The sequence below is a fragment of the Pituophis catenifer genome, unplaced genomic scaffold (assembly GCF_029215685.1).
Source record: "Pituophis catenifer annectens isolate HBS135680 unplaced genomic scaffold, rPitCat1.0.hap2 SCAF_8, whole genome shotgun sequence".
NCBI classification, from domain to species: domain Eukaryota; kingdom Metazoa; phylum Chordata; class Lepidosauria; order Squamata; family Colubridae; genus Pituophis; species Pituophis catenifer.
The window spans coordinates 77,218,526-77,230,138 of record NW_027256888.1 but is presented as its reverse complement, the minus strand read 5'-3'; the positions used below and the strand labels follow the sequence as shown (position 1 = coordinate 77,230,138).

Genomic DNA, 11,613 nt, shown 5'->3' with positions numbered 1-11,613 from the left:
CAAAGAAAAAGAAAGGAAGATGGGAAGAGAGCAAGGAAGGAAAAAGAAGGAAAGAGGGGAAAGAAGGAAGGGAGGGAGGGAGGGAGGGAGGGAAGGAAAGGAAGGAAAGAAATAAGAAAGGGAGGGACAAAGGAAGGGAGGGAGGAAGGGAGAAAGGAAGGAGGGAAGGAAGGAAAGGAAGGAAAAAAATAAGAAAGAGAGGGAGGCAGGAAGGGAAAAGGAAGGAGGGAAGGAAGGAAAAGAGGAAAGGAGGGAGGAAAAGGAAGGAAAAAATAAGAAAGGGAGGGAGGCAGGCAGGGAGGAAGGAAGGAAGGAGGGAAGGAAGGAAAAGAGGAAGGGAGGGAGGAAAAGAGGAAGGAAAGAAATAAGGGAGGGAGGGAGGAAAAGAGGAAGGAAGGGAGGAAAAGAGGAAGGAAAGAAGGGAGGGAGGGAGGGAGGAAAAGAGAAAGGAAAGAAATAAGGAAAGGAGGAAGGGAGGGAGGGAGGGAGGAGGGAAGGAAGGAAAAGAGGAAGGGAGGGAGGAAAAGAGGAAGGAAAGAAATGAGGGAGGAAGGGAGGGAGGGAGGAAAAGAGGAAGGGAGGGAGGAAAAGAGGAAGGAAAGAAATGAGGGAGGGAGGGAGGAAGGGAGGCAGGAAAAGAGAAAGGAAAGAAATAAGGAAGGGAGGGAGGGAGGAAGGAAGGAGGGAAGGAAGGAAGGAAAAGAGGAAGGGAGGGAGGAAAAGAGGAAAGAAATAAGGGACGGAGGGAGGGAGGGAGGAAGGAGGGAAGGAAGGAAGGAAAAGAGGGAGAGAGGGAGGAAAAGAGGAAGGAAAGAAATAAGGGAGGGAGGGAGGAAGGAAGGGAGGAAAAGAGGAAGGAAGGGAGGAAAAGAGGAAGGAAAGAAGGGAGGGAGGGAGGGAGGAAGGGAGGGAGGAAAAGAGAAAGGAAAGAAATAAGGAAGGGAGGGAGGGAGGGAGGGAGGAAGGAAGGCTAATAGAAATCTAGCAATATACAGGTAGTCCTCGACTTATGACCTCAATTGAACCCAACATTTCCGTTGTTTGTGGAGAGTGAGGGAACTTCTGAGAGAAGTCCTGCCTTAGCACTTGTTCACCACAGCTGCCCCCAACACAGGTGATGTCGAGCTGGCCACGCCCACCCTGGCCACACCCACCCCAGCCCCCCCAAGGTCAAACACTGGTAAGAGCCTTGGTAGTACAGTGGTCTAAAGCACCCTGTTATTAAGACCAGCTGGCTGCAATTACTGCAGGTTCGAATCTCCCCAGGCTCAAGGTTGACTCAGCCTTCCATCCTTTCTAAGGTAGGTAAATTGAGGACCCAGTTGTGGGGGCAATAAGCTGACTTTGTATAAATATATAAAAGTATGAAGGCTATTGCTTAACGCACTGTAAGCCGCCCTGAGTCTCCGGAGAAGGGCGGCATATAAATCAAATTAAAAAAAAAAAAAAAACACAACCCTGATGCGGCCCTTAATGAAATCGACACCCCCATCTTAGAGGTTGTCTATCTGACCAATGATCATTTTCTCAAAGGAATCAACTGAAATGGATGGTTTCAATTTTCAATCTGATAAGATACGTTTGATTAATCAAGTTGTCATCTCCGGCTGGGCTCTCCCCCAAAATCTGCATTTTTTTTTTTTTTCTCCTGGGATTCCATTTAAGGAATTATAAATTGCTTTCTTGCTTGTTCTTGTTTGTTTTTCAGACAGAAGAACATTTTCAATGTGCTTCCTTAGTTATAAATTCCCCGTAAAGATATAGGAATTCCTCTTTAAAATGCCCATTGCAAAAATTTGGGCCTATTTGTGTCAAAAAAATTAAAAAAAATGTGTCCATATTTACTCTTATTATACTGCTCAGCCTCAGTATAATAAGAGTCCAACATTTCTGTTGTGAAGGGAAACGTTAAGTGAGTTTTTCCCTGTTTTACGACCTTGCTTGCCACCATTGTTAAGTGGATCACTGCACTTGTTAAGATAGTAACACGGTCGTGAAGGTGAATCTGGCTTCCCCGTTGATTTTGCTGGTCAGAAGGTCGGAAAAGATGATGACGTGACCCCGGGACTCTACAAACCGTCATAAATACGAGTCAGTTGCCCAGCATCTGAATTTTGATCAAATGACTGTGGGGATGCTGAAACAATTGTAAATACGAAAGACGGTCATAAGTCACTTTTTTCAGTGATGTGACTTCAAACAGCCACTAAATGAACTGTTGTAAGTCGAGGACTACTTTACTGTATACAGTAAAACATGCGTAGCAAAACCTGAGTTTCATTGACTGTTTTTCTGTAAATTGGGCTCAATCTGTGAAAAGAAAAAAAGAGACAAACTGTCAGAGTTTCTTGCAAAAAATCAAATCCAGAAGCACCCACAGATAAACTGATTCAGCAGGATTCATTAACTTCTTTATATACACAATAATAGATGAAGTATTTACAATACCAATATCAGAGTTCTTCTTCAAAGTAGTAGCAGTTGCAACACAAGGCAGGAGAGAACAGTTAGTTTCATTTTAGCAGAGCAGACAAACATACACAGACTGCTTGGTTTTAGTTTCAATTCTCTGCACAGAATCAGAAGCTGCAGACTAAGACACGCCCTGGCTCCTCTCTGTCTCAGCTCCCAATTGGCTGACTTGGTTGCTATGCCTATTCATTGGCTGACCTTGTTACCATGTCTTCCCAGTCATGAATATTCTAACACAAACTTTGACTTTGTATCTACTTCAACCACCTACATTTGTGGTAGCCCTCAGAGGCTGAACATTTCAAATCCTCCCTCAAAAAAAACTTTGTTTAGCTGTAATGCTGTTATGAATGTAGACCTAACTGGCTTGAAAATACAGATATAGGTAGTCCTTGACTTACCACAATTCGTTTAGTGACGGTTTGAAGTGACAACAGCAGTGAAAAAGTTGACTTATGACCATTTTATGACCGTTGCAGCATCCTTTTGGTCACATGATCAAAATTTAGACGCTTTGGCAACTGACTCATATTTATGACGGTGTCCTTGTCAGGGCATTGATTAATCCCATCCTGGCTCTGGGATAATCGTACCTTGATTACGAGGGGCGGATCGTGACTTTTCCTTGCGAGAACATTTTAAGAAAACAAACCCGAAGAAATATCTTCTAAGAAAACTCATTTATTTGTTATAAAGAAAAAGAAAACATCTCACTAGCTAAAATAATTACATCTTGGCAACGAGGTCTCCTGCCGGACCTCTCCTGGCAAGAGAACAAAGGAAGAAAAGAAAAGGAATGTGGACATGCGTAGTAGCATCAGAGATAAGGACTTGGCAAACTACGGAAAGTCTTATAGTTCAAAAATAGAGCTCAGCTGGTAAATATAAAAACGCAGTGACAGTCCTGAGGTGACGTGATCCCTTTTGGCAAGCGAGGTCGTAAAATGGGGCAAATCTCACTTAACAACAGTCTCGCTTAGCAACGGAAGCTTTCGTCTCTGCTGCAGTTGTACGCTGAGGTCTACCTGTACTATATTTTCTTGCCCCTGATTATATGAAATCAGATCTTGGTCATTTCTGAGGAATCTGTGTTTTCTTACCTTAAAAAGGGGGGATTGGTGATAACTTCCTATCTCAAATTTCAGACTTAGAGCAAATGCATTAACCCTGCTCCCCCCTGGTACTGTGGATGCTGAAGATCAGGTGTCTGCTTTGGTTGAACAAAGGACTAGTTACGTTACCAAGTGCTGTCATCTGAATGCACCTCCAACGTATTGTGGAATACAGGTAAGATCCGAGTTCACAAGTCTGTAGAGATTCCCCATCATCCAGGTTATGGTTGTCCCAAAGGTGCTGTTTTCAGGAGGCAACTGGACTTCCTTTGTTTTTTTCCTTTTGAAGGCGTTTTGCTCAGGGGTGAAATGCTCCCGGTTCGGACCAGATCGCCCGATCCGGTAGCGATGGCGGCGGGTGGTTCGGAGAACCGGTAGCAAAAATCCCTGTGCCCGCCCCCCCCAATGCCCAGCTGAGCCGCACGATCATCAGAGATTTTTTTTTTTACTTTTAAAAGCATTTTTTCTACAACCTCTTCCGATGAAAAAAATGCTTTTAAAAGTAAAAAAAAAAAAGCCTCTGATGATCCCGCGGCTCAGCTGGGATCGTCAGAGGCTTTTCAAAGCATGTTTTTCTGCAACCTCTTGGCCGAAGAGGTGGTAAAAAAAAATGCTTTGAAAAGTCTCTGACGATCCCAGCTGAGTTGCCTGATCGGCAATGGGGCTTTTCAAAGCATTTTTTAAAATGCCTCTCTGACGATCCCAGCTGAGTTGCCTGATCTGCAGAGAGGCATTTTTTAAAAAGTCTCTCTGACAATCCCAGCTGAGTTGCCTGATTGGCAGAGGCTTTTCAAAGCATTAGAAAAAATGCTTTGAAAAGTTTTTTTTTTAAGTTGGCCACGCCCACCCAGTCACATTACACCCCCCCCCAACCAAGCCACGCCCACAGAACCGGTAGTAACAAATTTTACATTTCACTCCTGGTTTTGCTTCTCATCCAAGAAGCTTCTTCATCTCAGACTGGATGGTGGGGCATGGAAGGATTTATATTCTTTGCAGACAGCTGGTCATTTGCATCCTTTTTAGAAAATCATTGAGGCCACTTGGAGGTTTATCTGTGTCCTCAGGGTCACCTGAGTGATGTTCCTGGTTCCTGTAGTCTGCAATTTTTTTTCCTCCTGAAATCCATTCCTACTCTCGCACCTTTCAAAGGGTGTTCATCAAAGACTTTTAGTAATAGAATTTGGGATGAACTCCCTTTGAATGGTGCGGGAGAATGAACGGATTTGAATGAATGAATCTGATCACCATCACTGAATTTTGAGAGGTGTTCGTTAATTGGGATTTATATTGGCAGAGCAGACCTCATGAATATATTTATTTTTTTAATTTTATTTATTATCAAATTTATAGACCGCCCTTCTCCCGAAGGACTCAGGGCGGTGTACAGCCAAAGTAAAAAACATAAATACAAACATTAAAAACAATTTAGAAAGATCTATGTAAATTTGGCCCCAAAATTAAAAAGCAGTAACAAAACATATTAAAAACATTTAAAAAGCAATGGAATCGGAAACCAGATTAGGAAGTCATCTAAGAAGAAGCTGCATTTATTTGTGCGTATGAGACTTGCTCCGCTTAGAGAATATTCATCACATAAAACCTGTGGGTTTTTTTTTTTTTTACAGCAATTGATGAATCAAGTTTAGCGGGATGACACCAGATTGAGTGGAGATGGGACAATTGCCAAAATCACTTATCCCAAAAAATATACATTAGAGATTTGAGAGCTGTAACTGAATTAGTCCATCAAGGTGTTATTGTTGTTATTGTTATTCGTTTCAGGTCAAAGACCCAGTGCCTACCATTTGTTTCCTAGCTGACTGCATAGAAAACAAATCCTGAGAACATTCTCATGTTAAAAAATACTCAGGTAGGTGAGACACTAGAAAAAGTTAGTATTATATTCATTTATAATACTCTCCTAAGAATAGGAGGGAGGAAATTCCATACCAAAGAAATATGTAAGTTCTGACGTTCAGGAATGCTTTTCTGTAGATGAACATAATAGTTTTCATTTTACGTTATATTCCTCCATCATCCTATTGTTAATTTTTCCCTCCATTTTTTTCCCCTCTCTATCCCAGAAAGAAGAAGGAATTGAAATAAAGTGACACAAAATCTATCATAAAGTCCAGAATTATTTCTGAAATGTTTGTCCAACATTTGCAAGCTGGAAGACAGGTTCCCATTAGAAAATGTCCGTTATGTCATAGCAAAACGCTTCTTGTTTCAGCCTGCAGGTGGCAGTGTTACACCATCTATCAAATAGTACGACATTCTATCTTTCCTCTTGCTGCTTCTCTGTGTTTCTTGGGGTGGAAGAAACAAAGTGAGAGGTTCTTGGTGTTCTCTGAGCTTGGTTATTTTCTTGCGACATTTCATTACCCAAACGAGGTGAAAACAGCTGATGATGTTACCTAGTTTGGTAATGAAACGTCTGCAAGAAAACAACCAAGCTCAAAGAGCGCCATAGACTTCACAGTCCTCCTCCTCCTCTCCACAAATCCCACTTCCCTCTAGCACTGATGACATCATCTAGTTTGGTAATGAAATGTCTCCAAGAAAACAACCAGGCTCAGAGAGCACCAAGTCCTCCTCCTCCTCCTCCTCCTCCTCCTCCTCCTCTTCCTCCTCTTCCTCCTCCTCCTCCTCCTCCTCCTCCTCCTCCTCCTCCTCCTCCTCCTCCTCCTCCTCCTCCTCCTCCTCCTTCTCCTCCTCGCCACAAACCCCATTTTAACACTGATGATGTTGTGTTTGGGTCATGAAATCTCTGCAAGAAAACAACCAAGCTTGGAGAGCACCCAGGACCCCCTCATTTCAACCCTAAGCTACAAATATTCTCCTTCATTGAAGAAATGAAGTATTCTGCCATCCGATGCCCACCAGATGTTTGCTGGGATGCCCCAGCCAACATAATCTCCCTACATCTTATTTTCCAGTGCTTAAAGGATGAGGGGGAGGGGGGATTGGGAGGGGGGGTCAAACTTTTGAAGGATTCCTTTTTCTTTTTTGGATTGTATCGCGAGATGCTCATCCTCACCCATGTGACAGCGTTGTCACATGTTTTTGCTCCTAAGTAATTTGAGTGTTAGCTTGAATACCGTGCTTAGAATAAAGTACTCTTTTAAAATCCAAACCCAGGACAATAAGAGGCTGTTTTAAACCTGATGAAAATGGGGAGGAAAAGAAGGTCGGAGGTATGAAATGACGGTTCAGCTACGCTAGGATTGCAAAACAGAGGAACGCGGTAACGAGACACCTTCTCAACTCTTGGTTGATCTCTCGTGCCAACACTGTAAGCTTCCTGTGGCTTGCTAAGAATTTTACATCTTTTGGGGATGCCGTCAGTCATCCTGTGAATGAACAGAGGTTTGACAGAGGTCTACTAGAAACAGAACCTTTCTAGTGATGGTGTGATAACCCAACTCCAATTGTGGCTGTTGAAGTCCACATAACTTCAAGCCTGTCAAGATTGAGAAACGGTTGATTTAAGTCTGTGATGGCGAACCTTTTCGGCACCGAGTGCCCAAACCGGAATGTGCGTGCATGCCAGCTGGTTTTCGGGTTTCTGGCACACGCATGTGCACTGGCCAGCTGGTCTTTGTACACGCCAGAGCACTGGAAATCCAAAGACCAGCTGGCCGGCACACGCATGTCTGTTTTTGGGGCATTTTTGGCTGTTTTCCGAGCTGTTTCCAGGCTGGTTTTCAGGACATTTTTGGGTTTTCTGGGCTGTTTTCCAGCCATTTTTCCACCATTTTCTGGGCATTTTTCAGGCCATTTTTCGGGCTGTTTTCTGGGCTGTTTTCAGGCCAGTCTTAGACCATTTTCAAGGCAGTTTCTGGGCTTTTTTCAGGCCATTTTTCAGGCTGTTTTTCAGGCCGTTTTTCAGGCCGTTTTCGGCCAGAAAAACAGCCTGAAAATGGCCCCCAAAACATCCTGAAAACGGCCTGGAAAAATGGCCTGGAAAACGGCCTGAAAAACGGCCTGAAAAAAGCCCAGAAACTGCCCTGAAAATGGTCTAAGACTGGCCTGAAAATAGCCCAAAAAACGGCCTGAAAATGGCATGAAAAACGGCCTGAAAATAGCACCAAAAACTGCCTGAAAATGGCCCAGAAAAAGCCTGTTTATTGGCTGTATTTTTGGCTGTTTTCAGGCCGTTTTCAGGCGCTCCGGTGCCTGCGAAGACCAGCTGGCTGCCACTGGAAACCAGACGATCAGCTGGCGGCGGTGTGCGTGCCCACAGAGAGAACTCTGCGTGCCACCTCTGGGTCGCCACCATGGATTTAGGTCAATGAACCAAGGCTGCCTACAGGTCAAAAGAATCAAGAAAAAGTGGGCAGGACTTTGATCATATAATCATATCCACCCTCTTTGACACACACACACACACACACCCCAAAACCACTTATAATAAACACAGCGTAATCTGAAGGTTCTTCTAGATCAGAGGTCTTCAAACTTGGCAGCTTTAAGACTTGTGGACTTCAACTCCCAGAATTCTGGGAGTTGAAGTCCACAAGTCTTAAAGCTGCCAAGTTTGAAGACCTCTGTTTTAGATTCACGACCCCTGCTCAAGGACCCAGGTGGTAGTCGTGGCTAAGAGGGCCTTCACACAACTGCGGATTGTGCGACAGTGATGCCCTTTCCTGGACCAGCAGTGATGCCCTTTCCTGGACCTACTCACAGTTGCCCACCCCCTACTCACCTCCCAGCTTGAACTTACTGCAATGCTACACAAGTATCTGGAAAGTTGAAAAGAATCTGGAAGCTTCCGTTGCTTCAAAACTTGGTGGCTTTCGTGATTTGGCGCAAATCTAGATTTCCACACGTGTTACCTCTCTTGCGGTTGTGGCATCGGCTGCCAACTTACTTCAAGATCTGATTCAAGGGGCTGGTTATCACCTTCAAAACCTTACATGCCCTGGGGGGGTCAGATTGTTTGAAGGACTTTTTTCCCCCAGTTATATCTATCCAAATCAGCAGAGCAAGGAAGCATGATTATGCTACAGATCGCCTCTCTTAAGGAGATCCATCTGGTGGGATCAAGAAGATCTCTGTGGTGGATCCCTCCCTGTAGAACATCACCCCCTGTGGAGTTGGCCCCCTGTGAAGTTTCCGAAAGATGCCCTAATTAATTCATGAGCCATGAGCCGAACTTCAAAAGAAATACATTCATTTATTAGGAGCACCATTTCGGCAATATTCGGATGCAGTTAGAACTAATCCCACGTAGATTTATGTTCCCCTATGACCCTGTCTCTCCCCTCCTCTCTGGCCATGTCATAAATCACATTCTCCAATTAACCACTTTGGCTGGCTGTGAAATCCAACACCCTCCTTCTGATTGCGGTCAGGAAGAATGTATGGAATGCACTCCAGTTCTCCCTCCCTCCTGCTCATGGCAACTTGAAAGCTTTGCAAGTTGACACCCCCACTTTGAAATCCTTTTGAAAGGCATTGAAGACATGGTTCTGCCAGAGAGGCTTGGGACGTCAAGGTGATATGGCGCCCATCAGCTGGTTGGCTTCATTGTTGTCACCACAGGAGTGAGAGGTTTACTAGATCTTGTATTGGGTTCTATTCAGAGGTGAAATTTACTTACTGTGTTTCCCCAAAAATAAGACCCTGTCTTATATTTATTTTTGAACCCCGAAATAAGCGCTTCGCCTTATTTTCAGGGCGATATTATTTTGGGGCACGTGGAGGAAACCAGAGGAAATGGCGGGGACCGGCTGCACATGTGTTTAAATATTTTCAGGGAGGGCTTATTATTGGGGGGGGCTTATTTTAGTGCATGCACTCAAAAGCCCGATTGAGCTTATTATCAGGGGATGTCTGATTTTCAGGGGGAAAGGGTATCTTCCCTACCGTTTGCCAATGTGCGTGTGCAGAGGCTTAAAATGTCACGCAAAAAAAGACGTCATGATGTCCACGTGGGTGGGCGGAGCCTCCCGCAGCCACCACTACCAGTTCGCCCGAACCAGATAGAAGCGGCTAGATTTCATCACTAGTTCTATTTCTGTAAACTGCCCAGAGTCTGAATTGGGCAGCCATATACATCATTCTTAATTTTAAAAAAGCCAACACAGTTCTAGGCTGCATAAACAGAGGGATACAATCAAAATCCCGTGAAGTGTTAATACCACTTTATAAGGCCTTGATAAGGCCACACTTGGAATACTGCATCCAGTTTTGGTCACCACAATGTAAAAAAAGGTGTTGAGACTCTAGAAAGAGTGCAGAGAAGAGCAACGAAGGTGATTAGGGGACTGGAGACTAAAACATATGAAGAACGCTTGCAGGAACTGGGTATGTCTAGTTTAATGGAGAGAAGGACTAGGGGAGACATGATAGTAGTGGTTCAATATCTCGTGGGTTGCCCCAAAGAAGAGGGAGTCAAGCTATTCTCCAAAGCACCTGCGGGCAGGACAAGAAGCAATGGGTGGAAACTAATCAAGGAGAGAAGCAACTTAGAACTAAGGAGAAATTTTCTGACAGTGAGAACCATTAATCTTTGGAACAACTTGCCTCCAGAAGTTGTGAATGCTCCAACACTGGAAGTTTTTAAGAAGATGTTGGATAACCATTTGTCTGAAGTGGTGTAGGGTTTCCTGCCTAAGCAGGGGGTTGGACTAGAAGACCTCCAAGGTCCCTTCCAATTATTCTATTCTATTCTATTCTATTCTATTCTATTCTATTCTATTCTATTCTATTCTATTCAATAATAGCCTTCTCATAATGAAGGCGACTGCTTGGGCTGCCATCACTTTCCACCTTCCATCACCTGGAACCTTCTCAGAACAGCGTCCATTATGCTCGCAGAAGCTTAAGAAAATTTTAAATCTCAAATGTAATTTATGAAAGGAAGAAAAGGGTTGATGTGCCCTTAATTTTAACACCCAAGAGATCCCCAGCTAACTTTCTGCTATAGCATTGAAGGACATCGTATTTCATCTTGTCCTCCTACATGGGGGTGACCACAAATTTCCTCGAGGTATAAAGTCATCAAGGGAAGTGCTACAGAACAAACCTATTTTTGTTTCCTTTGTGTTAGGTATTAACCAGCAGGGCATCTGTGCATGACATCGTTCCGGCTAATTGTTTAATTTGTTTGAGTTCCCAAGAGTGATTTTTCTCTCTCTCTCTCTCTCCCTCCCATGCTGGCTGGAGAATTCTGGGAGTTGGTCCACAGGTTTTAAAGTTGCCAAGGTTGAGAAACCTTGAAATATAGCCTGGGAAAAAAAATTAGTAGAACTAAAGAGAGAATAAAGCAACATCGAGGGAAGTTAAAAATGATTCCCTTTGAGAAATACGTAGAAAGAGGATGACATTCATGGCCACTCATGTTAGAAAAATGTAGTCTGTCAAAATTAAAGCCTCCAGGAGAGGAGATAAAAGTAAAGGTAAAGGTTCCCCTCGCACATATGTGCTAGTCGTTTCCAACTCTAGGGGGCAGTGCTCATCTCCCTATCAAAGCCGAAGAGCCAGCGCTGTCCGAAGACGCCTCAGTGGTCATGTGGCCGGCATAACTAAATGCCAAAGGCGCATGGATAACGCTGTTATCTTCCCACCAAAGGTGGTCCCTATTTTTCTACTTGCATTTTTACCTGCTTTCGAACTGCTAGGTTGGCAGAAACTGGGACAAGTCACGGGAGCTCACCCTGTTACGCGGCACTAGGGATTCGAACCGCTGAACTGCCGACCTTTCGATCAACAAGCTCAGCGTCTTAGCCACTGAGCCACCACGTCCCAATTAGGAGAGGAGATAGACAAGAATAAAGGAAGAGCCTTGGTGGCGCAGCAGACTAAAGTGCTGTTAAGTAGCACCAGCTGCCTGCAATTACTGCGAGTTCGAATCTCACCAGGCTCAAGGTTGACTCAGCCTTCCATCCTTTCGAGGTAGGTAAAATGAGGACCCGGATTGTGGGGGCAATAAGCTGACTTTGTATAAAAAAGAACACCGCTTGGGGGGGGGCGAAAGCCCTACTAAGCAGGTATATACAAAAGTATGAAGGCTATTGCT

At 44.2% G+C, this 11,613-nt stretch overlaps 1 protein-coding gene across 1 annotated transcript in view; it reads left to right on the top strand.

Annotated features, from left to right (window-relative positions):
• The window catches only part of GC (GC vitamin D binding protein), a 51,959-nt gene extending 46,502 nt beyond the window's left edge, over nt 1-5,457 (top strand). The window contains exons 11-12 of the mRNA XM_070949109.1: nt 3,618-3,759; nt 5,370-5,457. Coding sequence (XP_070805210.1) covers nt 3,618-3,759; nt 5,370-5,429 — 202 coding nt within the window. The 3' untranslated portion in view covers nt 5,430-5,457. The remainder of the gene's footprint in view (nt 1-3,617; nt 3,760-5,369) is intronic.
• Nucleotides 5,458-11,613: the final 6,156 nt, after the last annotated feature.